The sequence below is a fragment of the Cherax quadricarinatus genome, chromosome 88 (assembly GCF_038502225.1).
Source record: "Cherax quadricarinatus isolate ZL_2023a chromosome 88, ASM3850222v1, whole genome shotgun sequence".
In the NCBI taxonomy this organism is placed as follows: Eukaryota; Metazoa; Arthropoda; class Malacostraca; order Decapoda; family Parastacidae; genus Cherax; species Cherax quadricarinatus.
In genome coordinates this window covers 4903237-4917780 of record NC_091379.1, presented here as the reverse complement: position 1 = coordinate 4917780, position 14544 = coordinate 4903237, and the positions used below count along the sequence as shown (strand labels likewise).

Here is a 14544-nt window from a genome sequence, read left to right as displayed (position 1 = left end):
TATCTGCTGGCAGCAGGTGTAAGATATCTGCTGGTAGCAGGTGTAAGGTATCTGCTGGTAGCAGGTGTAAGGTATCTGCTAGTAGCAGGTGTAAGGTATCTGCTGGCAGCAGGTGTAAGGTATCTGCTGGTAGCAGGTGTAAGGTATCTGCTGGTAGCAGGTGTAAGCTATCTGCTGGTAGCAGGTGTAAGCTATCTGCTGGTAGCAGGTGTAAGCTATCTGCTGATAGCAGGTGTAAGCTATCTGCTGATAGCAGGTGTAAGATATCTGCTGGCAGCAGGTTGAAGAGTCTTCAATCACATATGATGACACTGTTGTCTTCTAGTGCCCATGGTGCCTCTGCTTGTCACTAGGTCTAATTTAAACTTCCACACATCTCACTCAAGTACAATGTTATGGTAGTGTTCAGATTTGGGACTTGACCCTCTAGTGTCTTCCCGGAGTATTCAGGTACATTATATCTTTTCTTTCCTCCAGTGAGTACATTCCAGGAACTTGAGAAATTCCCAGTAATTCAAATATTTTACTGATTCTACACAGGCAGTAGAAAATCTCTGTACATTTTCCAGCTCAGATCTCTCCTGTCTTGAATAGAGATGCCAATAATTAAGAACATTCTCAATGAGAGAACACAGGTGGTCTGAATAGTGTGATCAGACCATGGTTACTCTTTGTTTTAAAAGATCTCATTTTGGTGTAGGTTGTGTTCAGAAACATTTCCTCGTTTAAATATTTGCCAAAACTACAACTGCCATGTGTTAAGAAAACAAGATTAACCAGATGACATTTCATGGCTATACAGTGTGTATTACATGGATTTGCCGCCGACGCAGCGGGAAATCTGTGTAGGTGATTCCAAGCATAGTGTAGTGGAGGCTTGATCCTCCATCCACTAATCTCAGCCTGATTACTGACCAATCAGACAGACTTTTATCTTATAACTTACAACATACAATTATTTTTTCATATTTTATTTACCCAGGTTAGCAAAATAATTTTTTGTTTGCAGTTACAAAGAGAATATTGTGCAGTACAGTATTGCTAATTAGTGGGTAGACAGAGTGACACACTGTAGCACAGTACAGCAGTTTTGGAGGAGAGATTCTTCAATACAATATTTCACTGCCAGTAAAATAACTGATATACAACAATAGGTAGACACAAGGTTTTGGGTCTATAAATTACAAACAAGATCAATGTTAAACTAACAACTTCATGCAAAACATTAAATGTTGGATCACATGTTGGACTATCCTCCAGGGTCAGTCTAGCACATTACATCTATCCCTCTAGCTTTTCTTATGTTTTATGACTGCGCGTATTAAGAAATATGTCTCTTACAAATTACTGAATGTAAAAAGAAGAAAAGCTTCATAAAAGCATTTCTTCTTTTTTTGGGTTAGCCGCCTTGGTGGGAGACGGCTGGTGTGTTTAAAATAAAAATTAACTTACAACTACTGCAAGTTATAAGTATATGACCAATACAAGTTACTCAGTTAGGAATAACTGATGTGTGGCTGACTTAAACAAGTACAGGAGGGCCCTGCATATACATCACCTTCTCTTCAGTGTTCCATGTTTTTGTTGGAAAAAACAGCTCAATTGAAAGCCAATGTAAATGTGAAATGTTAGACATATGCAACATCTGTGTATCATTATTGTAGACATTTTGCCAACCAGATGGTGAAACATCTGCAATAAAGATACCCAGATGTTGCACATGTATCTAATTTTCACCTTGTCAGTGCCGTATACCATTCATGTATGTACAAAATGTGAAACACTAAATATAGGTGGTGAACATGCAGGGCCTTCCTCTACTGGATAATGTTTAGTCTGTTCAGACTTGATAATGATGACCTTATTGTTTGATTAGCATTGATTTTCTTGACATATGGAAACTGTCATCCCAAGATATCATATAACACAGCTAATGTAACAGCATAAACTTAATAATGGATCTGTCAACATGTACTGGGCACTGTATACAGTACACCTTCAATAAAATGGATTTACATGGGTTGTCAGAATGTCTGTTAAATCAGAATGTTAAAAATTAGCAGAAAACAATAAAGTACACTACACATATTACTGTACACACAATTTACATATATAATGCAATAAAGGAGCTAAAAACACAATGTATCCAGCTGATTTTGACCAATAATTCAGAAATCTGTGTTATATTAAAGGTTTACTGTACTGTATTCAGAATGGTGCCAGAGTTAAGAAGAAGGAGCCATGAAGACAGAATTAGCCAGCTACATCCAGTTTCTCAGAAAGAATGAAGAATAACAAAGACTATAATCATGACACACAACACTGTGAGGTCCTGGGAGAACACACAATGATGAATTTCCCCCAGAAAACTAACTAGAAGGAGGCATAGATGGAAACTACAAACCTAAGTAAGCCAGAGGGATATGCGCAGACATTTCTTCACTATAAAGGATCAGTTGCAGCAAGAAAAAAGGGAAAATAATGAAAGATGGGATATCAGATTGTAAGAAGGAAGTATGGAGGAAGTGGATGTGTTCAGATATTTTGGAGTGGACTTGTTTGCAGATGGGTATATGAGTATATGATGGGTATATGAGTATATGATGGGAATATGAGTACATGATGGGAATATGGAAATAATGATCTGGGTGGTGAGACAGTACAGGCTGACTTCAAACAAGCACTCTGCAGCAGATATGACAGTTAGTTTTGCATCAGTTAGTTGAAAGCTTGCAAGCTAGAGCCAAGAGCTTGAGCTCACCACTTATAAGCTCAAATAGGTAATTACAATTAGATCAGATAAGAATGAGTCATACTGTGGACACCAATCACCTTCTGTAACTCATGTCTTAAATTTCTAGTAAAAATATTATTTGAAAGATTTATTCATAAGATTCCACTCAAAATTTTAAAGGTTGGAAGATTTTATTTGGACTATTTACCTGGAGAGATGGAAACCCAGGATAACCTAATAAAGTCTGGATGTCACCAAGGACTGTGTGTTATTTCCACCAGGGTCTTATAATTCTCTCCCACAGGCTGTGCATCACACAAGTCATCTAACCATGGGAAGATGTGAGGCAACGAGCCCAATGTTTTCACTCGTACTGGGGATTGCATCCCGGTCTCTTAAATTTTTTATTTATATTTAAGAGGTATAAATATAATATAGTTTACATGTAATAAAACTGTCAGGTACAAAAGAAAGCCACTAGTATGTAACATATTTTGGGCAAAATAGAGCGAGTGTGAGAGCTGAGATTACAACGATAGTGTGCACCAATGTCATTCTTGTCTGGTCACGTGCATTGAGCCTTTGAAACATTTTACTAGACTTAAACTCTCTAAAACATCACTATAATAATATCCACTTGCTTAGGACTACACACTCAACACACACTACTGTTGTGGCAAGTTACATTGGTTGCTACTCTATATGAGAAAGTTAAATCAAATTTTTAAAGAACAAGGCAGCAGAGCAGTTTTAAATACTAAACAGAAATAAATTCTACATTAAGCTTGGCTAGAAAACATCAAGCCTCTTTCAAATCAAATTATATACTATTACCATTTCATCAATTATTTACGGTACAGTATTATAAAGCTCCTATATATAGTGTATTTTTTGGTAAATGCCATAGAAAATTTACTTGTAAAATTGCTCAGCATGTGGGAAGGTCATGGTCAGCAATGTTCAGTACTGGATGCTCTTTTTCAGTCACATTTACAAAAAAATCTCACTATATTGTTGAGCTTATAAAAGAGCTTACCATATGTCTTCCTCATGTGTAGATACTTACCAGTACAACTTATATACAATGTATGTATTTATTTATATGTGTATGTATATTTATGTATATAGAGTATATAATGTATCACATGTGTTGTATACAGTATCTAATATCATGCATAACTGATCTCCATATTTTTTATACTACATTTTGTATGTTCTAATGAACAACAGTGAGGCCAAACTAATAAAAATATACATCGAGAATATGATTTTAAGCTATAGCTGTGTCTAATTTCAAGCAGCTAGCTTGACTGACTGTGGAGCTATGCCAGAGATTACAATTAACCAGCAAATTAGAGATAAGAAAATCATTCAGAGCTATGAGTGACCAGCCATGATACTTCATGGTGGTCACACTCCCATGGTCCCCTGAGTTTATAAAATATAAATTAGCTATTGTATCTTCCAACAGGCTGAGCACATCCCATAAAAATATGCAAAATAATCATACACTGCTGTAATTATAGCAATAAATTATAACAAACAGTATAAAGTAACACAGTATAGGTATTAGATATGAGACCATGTGTCCTCGAAAAATGAACAACTTATCTAATGATAATAAGCAGTGAGCACCAGACCAAAATCAAAATGTCTATTTTGCTATAAATATTTTTTTCTTCTTTCAACAAGCTGGCTGTCTCCCACCGAGGCAGGGTGACCCAAAAAAAGAAAAACACTTTCACCATCATTCACACATAATCACCGTCTTTGCAGAGGTGCCCAGATACAACAGCTCAGCTGTCACTCAAAACAGCAAATATTCGAAACCCTTCCTTTAAAGTGCAGGCACTGTACTTCCCACCTCCAGGACTCAAGTCTGGCTAACCAGTGTCCCTGAATCCCTTCATAAAATATTACCCTGCTCACACTCCAACAGCACATCAAGTCCCAAAACCCATTCGTCTCCATTTACTCCTATCTAACATGCTCACACATACCTGCTGCATGTCCAAGCCCCTTGCACATAAGACCTCTTTTACTCCCCCCCCCCCTGTCCCTCTATACTTTCCTAGAATGACCCCTACCTTCTCCCATTTTGCTATATTTATATAGGAATAAAGAGTCTCCCTCACAAAATCAAATAACATCTGTCATAAATCGCTGCCCAGGTTCTACATTATTCAAAAGCAAAACAGCGGAACCTCGGCACTCAAACTTAATTTGTTCCAGAAGGCTGTCCGAGTGACTTATTTATACAAATAATATAAAAAGAAAGCACCAAAAAATGCAAAGATACATGAAAGAGTTTACAGCGAAGTTCTGGCAGGTAGTGTTTGTTCGGTCAAATGTTGAGCAAATGGTTGACTACCGAGCGATTTTTTACAGAACAAAGTGTTCGGATACTGAATTGTTCGAGTAGGGAGCTGTTCGAGTACCGAGGTTCCACTGTATAAGGTATGTGCTGTATCATTCCACTATACAAGATGGTACATGATTCAGGATTCATGTGAAACCTCAATTTAATGGACTGTGGAAAAAATGTAAAAAATCTGCTGGGTTAATTGGTTCAGAAACAAGAGATAAAGTCCACTGGCACACAAGACTCTGTTAATGTTATCACCACAATCATCATTACCAGCCACCCATTTCTCCTTATTAGTCCATTAAATTCAGCTTTCCTATTTATTTCGAGTGAATGATCAAACTGTCTTCAGTCAATTAAAGACAGACAGTGTACCAATATATAGTAAAGACAGAGAAAAACTTTGTGGAAAATTCAGATCCTGCTTAGTAAAAACTTTACACATAAAGGTCACTCAGCCTTGTGTCTTAGATTTACTGACCTTCATCAACTCTGATGCATTTCTCAGTTGTTTTTAAAACTGAACTAGAATATTTTGTATGCAAAAAGGCATGATTTTGGAATACTCATTTATAATTTCATGCCTAAAATCCCCAAAGGTTTTTGAATGAGTTTGATAAACAATAGATTTAAGGTGACTCCACAAAAAAAATTCAAGTAGTAAGAGTCAGTTAATATACCAACAGAGGAGCAATGCACTAGGCCTACTGGCCTGCCATATTGCTTCTACTGCATTGTCCTCATACCCAGCCTTTCTCAATCATCAAAACATAAGAATAATTTATAAGACTGTAAGCAGTGACTAAACTGGTCATTCCACTAGACGTCTCACACAAGTCAAAGGTCAGTTTGAACATTTACTGAAATAAATGTAAAAAATATCTATGGGTCCTGAATATATTTCAAGTGTGAAGTCTATTGGGGCATTCTTGAGATATCATTCAAATGGAACAACAGGGAAAAGGCATAACCATAACATATATTCCTGACATAGATATATAATAATGAACCGTACATACCAGTTCCTGCGAGGATGTTCGATGCAGGAACTGAAATATGAGTCGAGGAATACACCTGTTACACCTCAAGTGCAGAGAAATGTTCAACAATTCTATGACTCTTTAAAGCAGCACCCTGCAATATTGGTCCCCTGGCTCTCCCTCTCTCAGGATCAAACCCTATTACCTCTCATTCCCAAGGGGCAGTATGACCCTTATAGGTTCAGCACTTTCCTGTGAATATCTAATAATCTCCAGATAAGTTGTAATGACTTAACAAATAAACAGAGGAATGGATGGAGACTTGAACTGTGTTCCTGCTATATGCATGACCTATACTTCCAGTCACTATCCAATTTTCTATTTACTTATAGAATAATAATGTTAAAGCATCAGACTGAGTTAATTTACTCTTAAAATTATACTACTAAGAGGACTATTCATTAATTTACTCAAACAATGAATACCTTGAAATTAGAAATGTACTAATATTACCCTCATATTCAAGACTGGCAGCAGAGGCACCTTACAAAACTACCAAACGTTAACTTGTATGGATAACTGAAGTGCGATGAATACTTGTCAATACTCAGTAATAACCCACATGGAGACAGAAACTCAGGAGATTAATTTGTCTGTATATTTTGACCCTCTTCTGGGACCCTCAGCAGAAGAGGATCCCAGAACAGAGTTGAAATAACACAGATCAATCAATTTTCTGAGTTTGTCTTCATGTGGGTTATTTTTGAGCACTGATTTATACATTTTATATCTGCAACAACTGTAACTCTTATGAAAATACACACAATTTAACTTTAATGAAATATACAGTATTAATTTTGTGATTGTTTTTTCAACTTGCCAACCTTGAAATAGGATGATGTTGGTGAGAAGTTCTTGATCCAAGGATCTGGAGTTACCCTCCATTATTATTTTAGCTCCTCCAAAGATAATAATAATTATCCTCACAACAGATAGAGAATACAAACTTCACTTTCATGGTATCTTTTGCAATGCTAAAACCAAAATAAAAATTTTCACTGGTCGAAGATTGTGAACCACAATCAACCTTCTTAACATCTGGTTGATAACATAAAATACCACGATGTTTAATGGTGAAAAATTCCACATTCTTAGCTTCAGACAAATGAAAGTCAAAACATTCACCATCACTCAAACGACCTTCTGAATTGCAACATTCCTGCCCAGTCTTCAGAGTACAGGTACTGTACTTTCCACCTCCAGAACTAAGTCCACCAACTGGTCTCCCTGAATCCCTTACAAGAGTTTCCTTGCTCTCACTCCAACAGCACATCAAAACAATTTTGAAGATCGAGACACTTATGCAGCATATGGGAATCTTTATTCAGGAAACGTTTCGCCACACAGTGGCTTCATCAGTTCAATACAAAGAGGAAGCCACTGTGTGGCGAAACGTTTCCTGAATAAAGATTCCCATATGCTGCATAAGTGTCTCAATCTTCAACTTGTCGGTTTTTCAAACCATTCATCACAAAACAATTTTGTTTTTTTTAACACATCAGCCATTTCCCACTGAGGCAGGGTGACCCAAAAAGAAAGAAAAGGCCAAAAAGAAAGGAAAAATTTTCATCATTCAACACTTTCACCATCACTCATACATAATCACTGTTACATGTATATATGGGAGAACGCATATACTATTTGGACGTTAAAGACGAATCACCTGCCTCCACGTGGCAGGGTCTGGTAATTCAGAGATGACTCTGAGGCTGACAGTGGTCGAAAATAATCAAAACAAAGTATTCCCTATAAATGGAGGGGAGAGAGAGAGAGTAGTGTTTGATATAACCTTACCTGACTCTTTGAGCTTTCCACACCGGCACAATTGGTGACGATACTTGCTGCTGCAATGGCATCGAAAATCTTTTTCTTTTGGCAATTATTTCTGAAGACAAGAAGATCCAATGAGGTATTTCTGGTGAGCAGACCAAGTGTTGGTTTAGCAAGGGGAGTCCTGTGGCCAGGGCTGGGAGGTGAGGCTGGGCTGGTAGGATCATCAAGGGAACTATCGGAAAGACTCTTACGCGTCACAGCTAAGGTTTTAAATACATCTCTGAGATCCTTCCTTGCCCTCAAGCTAAATGATTTGTAGAGCACCACAAAATCTGTGAAGTCCAGTTCAGCAGCTTGTGTGATTGACTCGCCTCGGAATCCTCGAGGTGCAGGAGCCATGAATTCTCCCGCTCCACTAGATCGACTACGTTCTCTGTAGAGGAAAATTTTATGCTTAAAAAAATTGTATGCTGATACTGGAAGAAATCACAATAAAAAGCATGACTACAAATATGTAAAAGTACCACAGTGAAATAGGAAATAAAACCTGAGCACTTTCATGTGCTCACACACATCTTCAGAATAAAACTGTAGTTAATTTTATGCTGCATATATAAAAAACTCAACTAAGAGCAATTCTTTATTTAACAAAGCAAAGAGCCTGCAACATTACACATCACATGACTTGTATAGCCTTCCCACTCAAGGGGACATGTGATATTATGTAATGATATTGTTCCTTTGTTATTGTTAGTGCTTTCCTAGCATTTTTCACATTAAGAAATTATCAAGATAAAGGTCAAAACAATCACAAGGCACAATACTGCAAAAAATAAAAAAGCACAATACCATGACTGGAACAATACACAAATAGCTATCACACAGAAGAAACTTATGACGACACTTAGGTCTAACTCGGTCCATTAACTATTCACAGTGTGCTACCAACTTGAACCATTAACTAGTCTCACAGTGTGCTACCAACTTGAACCATTAACTAGTCTCACAGTGTGCTACCAACTTGAACCATTAACTAGTCTCACAGTGCTACCAACTTGAACCATTAACTAGTCTCACAGTGTGCTACCAACTTGAACCATTAACTAGTCTCACAGTGCTACCAACTTGAACCATTAACTAGTCTCACAGTGTGCTACCAACTTGAACCATTAACTAGTCTCACAGTGTGCTACCAACTTGAACCATTAACTAGTCTCACAGTGTGCTACCAACTTGAACCATTAACTAGTCTCACAGTGTGCTACCAACTTGAACCATTAACTAGTCTCACAGTGTGCTACCAACTTGAACCATTAACTAGTCTCACAGTGTGCTACCAACTTGAACCATTAACTAGTCTCACAGTGTGCTACCAACTTGAACCATTAACTAGTCACACAGTGTGCTACCAACTTGAACCATTAACTAGTCTCACAGTGTGCTACCAACTTGAACCATTAACTAGTCTCACAGTGTGCTACCAACTTGAACCATTAACTAGTCACACAGTGTGCTACCAACTTGAACCATTAACTAGTCTCACAGTGTGCTACCAACTTGAACCATTAACTAGTCTCACAGTGTGCTACCAACTTGAACCATTAACTAGTCTCACAGTGTGCTACCAACTTGAACCATTAACTAGTCACACAGTGTGCTACCAACTTGAACCATTAACTAGTCTCACAGTGTGCTACCAACTTGAACCATTAACTAGTCTCACAGTGTGCTACCAACTTGAACCATTAACTAGTCTCACAGTGTGCTACCAACTTGAACCATTAACTAGTCACACAGTGTGCTACCAACTTGAACCATTAACTAGTCTCACAGTGTGCTACCAACTTGAACCATTAACTAGTCACACAGTGTGCTACCAACTTGAACCATTAACTAGTCTCACAGTGTGCTACCAACTTGAACCATTAACTAGTCTCACAGTGTGCTACCAACTTGAACCATTAACTAGTCACACAGTGTGCTACCAACTTGAACCATTAACTAGTCTCACAGTGTGCTACCAACTTGAACCATTAACTAGTCTCACAGTGTGCTACCAACTTGAACCATTAACTAGTCACACAGTGTGCTACCAACTTGAACCATTAACTAGTCTCACAGTGTGCTACCAACTTGAACCATTAACTAGTCTCACAGTGTGCTACCAACTTGAACCATTAACTAGTCTCACAGTGTGCTACCAACTTGAACCATTAACTAGTCTCACAGTGTGCTACCAACTCGAACCATTAACTAGTCTCACAGTGTGCTACCAACTTGAACCATTAACTAGTCTCACAGTGTGCTACCAACTTGAACCATTAACTAGTCACACAGTGTGCTACCAACTTGAACCATTAACTAGTCTCACAGTGTGCTACCAACTTGAACCATTAACTAGTCTCACAGTGTGCTACCAACTTGAACCATTAACTAGTCTCACAGTGTGCTACCAACTCGAACCATTAACTAGTCTCACAGTGTGCTACCAACTCGAACCATTAACTAGTCTCACAGTGTGCTACCAACTTGAACCATTAACTAGTCTCACAGTGTGCTACCAACTTGAACCATTAACTAGTCACACAGTGTGCTACCAACTTGAACCATTAACTAGTCTCACAGTGTGCTACCAACTTGAACCATTAACTAGTCTCACAGTGTGCTACCAACTTGAACCATTAACTAGTCTCACAGTGTGCTACCAACTTGAACCATTAACTAGTCTCACAGTGTGCTACCAACTTGAACCATTAACTAGTCTCACAGTGTGCTACCAACTTGAACCATTAACTAGTCTCACAGTGTGCTACCAACTTGAACCATTAACTAGTCTCACAGTGTGCTACCAACTTGAACCATTAACTAGTCACACAGTGTGCTACCAACTTGAACCATTAACTAGTCTCACAGTGTGCTACCAACTTGAACCATTAACTAGTCTCAGTGTGCTACCAACTTGAACCATTAACTAGTCTCACAGTGTGCTACCAACTTGAACCATTAACTAGTCACACAGTGTGCTACCAACTTGAACCATTAACTAGTCTCACAGTGTGCTACCAACTTGAACCATTAACTAGTCACACAGTGTGCTACCAACTTGAACCATTAACTAGTCTCACAGTGTGCTACCAACTTGAACCATTAACTAGTCTCACAGTGTGCTACCAACTTGAACCATTAACTAGTCACACAGTGTGCTACCAACTTGAACCATTAACTAGTCTCACAGTGTGCTACCAACTTGAACCATTAACTAGTCTCACAGTGTGCTACCAACTTGAACCATTAACTAGTCACACAGTGTGCTACCAACTTGAACCATTAACTAGTCTCACAGTGTGCTACCAACTTGAACCATTAACTAGTCTCACAGTGTGCTACCAACTTGAACCATTAACTAGTCTCACAGTGTGCTACCAACTTGAACCATTAACTAGTCTCACAGTGTGCTACCAACTCGAACCATTAACTAGTCTCACAGTGTGCTACCAACTTGAACCATTAACTAGTCTCACAGTGTGCTACCAACTTGAACCATTAACTAGTCACACAGTGTGCTACCAACTTGAACCATTAACTAGTCTCACAGTGTGCTACCAACTTGAACCATTAACTAGTCTCACAGTGTGCTACCAACTTGAACCATTAACTAGTCTCACAGTGTGCTACCAACTCGAACCATTAACTAGTCTCACAGTGTGCTACCAACTCGAACCATTAACTAGTCTCACAGTGTGCTACCAACTTGAACCATTAACTAGTCTCACAGTGTGCTACCAACTTGAACCATTAACTAGTCACACAGTGTGCTACCAACTTGAACCATTAACTAGTCTCACAGTGTGCTACCAACTTGAACCATTAACTAGTCTCACAGTGTGCTACCAACTTGAACCATTAACTAGTCTCACAGTGTGCTACCAACTTGAACCATTAACTAGTCTCACAGTGTGCTACCAACTTGAACCATTAACTAGTCACACAGTGTGCTACCAACTTGAACCATTAACTAGTCTCACAGTGTGTGACTAATTAATGGTCCAAGCTGGGCCAAAACATCACAAGTTTCTTTCTTCTATGTGCAGGATATTTGTGTACAGTACTGTAGTTAATAACATTAAAGTTTACAAACCTATAACCAATTGCTTGTTGTGGAGGGGAAGGTAAGCCAGTAGCAATATCATACGAAGCTCTGGGGACAGCCGGAGAGTGAATAACAGGTGCATAAGTAACCGGACCAATTAAATGTTCAGAGGTAGCTTCACACGAACGTGAACGAGGTGGAGATGAATGAACAGGAGGAACAATTGTACGCCGGCTGCTAGTGGAAAGAACTGGAGATGGCGCCATTCTAGATTCATCAGGAATTTTTGTACCATCCTGTTAAAATAAAAAGATATTGCTTAAAAACATTTTTACAAATAAAATAATGAGGTTAAAGTGTTAGCCCTATACAGCCAGTATACAGGATGCAGGAATATCAGGAAACAAAAAAAAAGTTACTTTTGATGTTACTTAAAAGAGCAGTCTCCCACCAAGGTAGGGTGACCTGAAAATGAAGAAACACTTTCACCATCATTCATTCAATTACTGTGTTGCCAAAGGCATAGTGGCATCACAGCTCATATTTTGTCTATTGTTAGTATTAATCCTATCTTAAGTTTGCCTGAAGTTCTATGGATAACTCTTGGCCTGACCTTGTAATAATATTAACAAACTAGTGTATCTATTGGGAAATAAATTCATTATTATTATTATAATTATCAGGTCTTTTCATTCCCATCTGGCAGCACAAACATGATTCATGAACATCCAATAGAGGAACATTTATACTGACAACTATAAAAGTTACTGTTATATTCAGGACCTTATGTCAATGTACAGTGGACCCCCGGGTAACGAACTTTTTTCATTCCAGTAGTATGTTCAGGTGCCAGTACTGACCGAATTTTTTCCCATAAGGAATATTGTGAAGTAGATTAGTCCATTTCAGACCCCCAAACATACACGTACAAACGCACTTACATAAATACACTTACATAATTGGTCGCATTCGGAGGTGATCGTTAAGCGGGGGTCCACTGTACTATACAATAATTGAATGTTGAAATAAATAATACATAAAACATATTTAGGCTAAATTTTTAATTATTTAGAAAGAATTAATTAATTGTACTCAACATCTTAACCCCTTTTGCTGAATTAGTACAACTATGGATATCAAAGTTTATGAATTTTCCATGAAAAAATATGTTTATTTTATGACTTTTTTCCTTTTGAAGTAACGATATAATGTTGACCGAACATTTGTTATGAATGACAGAGTTGAGCACCTTTGTAGACCATCTTGATCGAGATAATGCAGCACTGTACAGTGGACCCCCGGTTAACGATATTTTTTCACTCCATAAGTATGTTCAGGTGCCAGTACTGACCGAATTTATTCCCATAAGGAATATTGTGAAGTAGATTAGTCCATTTCAGACCCCCAAACATACACGTACAAACGCACTTACATAAATACACTTACATAATTGGTCGCATTCGGAGGTAATCGTTATGCGGGGGTCCACTGTATTTTTGTTTTTTATCACACTGGCCATTCCCACCCCGGAAGGGCCACCCAAAGAAGAAAACACGTATACTATTACTCGGTAACTGATACTGGATAACTGGTTTAAAGACGTGTGAACAAACACTAAGACACATTTATTAGAAAATGTTTCGGTCCTGGGACCTTGATCGCTGGTCCCAGGACTGAAACTTTTTCTGATAAATATGTCTCAATGTTTGTTCATGAGTCTTATTAAACTACACCATTACCCATTCATACGCTCTCTTTTCTAGAAGTGTGAGCTTGTCACAGACCCGGCTGTGGGGGCATTGACCCCCAAAACCTTATCCAGGTATACATCACACTTCAAATGACCCTCGGATTTTCTTTTTCACTCAACAGCCATCTCTAATTAAGGTATGGTAACCCAAAGAAAACACATTCACCATCATTCATTCAACTGCTGCTGTCTTGTCAGAAGTGTGTTGACATCTCAAATCAGTTGGCAATCCAACTACAACAAGCCCATCACTCTTTCAGAGTGCAGGCACTGCCCTCCTTCAGAGTGCAGGCACTGCCTTTCCAACCACCAGGACTCGGGTCTCATTACTGTTATAATATATTTAGGGAAAAACTCTGAACCCACAGTGAAGAAAAAATTCCATTCCTGAGTGTAATACCTGTACAGTACTCCGTTAGAGCTTGTACAGTACTCCATTAGAGTTTGTACACTACTCTGTTAGAGTACTGTACAAGCACTACACTTCCCACCTCCACAACATAAGTAGTGGATACTGTTTATCTGGAGTTTATCTGGAGAGAGTTCCGGGGGTCAACGCCCCCGCGGCCCGGTCTGTGACCAGGCCTCCTTAGGTCAGTGTCCCAGGATGCGACCCACACCAGTCGACTAACACCCAGGTACCCATTTTACTGATGGGGAACATAGACAACAGGTGGAAAGAAACACGTCCAATGTTTCTACTCTGGCTGGGAATCGAACCCAGGCCCTCACCGTGTGAAGCGAGAGCGTTAACCACCAGGCCACCAGTACATGGGTATTTAAAACAAATAT

The 14544-nt window shown here is 38.6% G+C and overlaps 1 protein-coding gene across 3 annotated transcripts in view; it reads right to left on the bottom strand.

Moving 5' to 3' along the window:
* The window catches only part of LOC128698544 (1-phosphatidylinositol 4,5-bisphosphate phosphodiesterase epsilon-1), a 209770-nt gene that overhangs the window by 34410 nt on the left and 160816 nt on the right, over nucleotides 1-14544 (bottom strand). For 2 of the 3 annotated variants that reach the window (XM_070103876.1, XM_070103879.1), the window contains 3 exons: nucleotides 12051-12298; nucleotides 7934-8345; nucleotides 6119-6148 (listed from right to left, as the gene is read on the bottom strand). In XM_070103876.1, coding sequence (XP_069959977.1) covers nucleotides 6119-6148; nucleotides 7934-8345; nucleotides 12051-12298 — 690 coding nt within the window. The remainder of the gene's footprint in view (nucleotides 1-6118; nucleotides 6149-7933; nucleotides 8346-12050; nucleotides 12299-14544) is intronic. The other variant, XM_070103878.1, reaches the window with a different exon arrangement.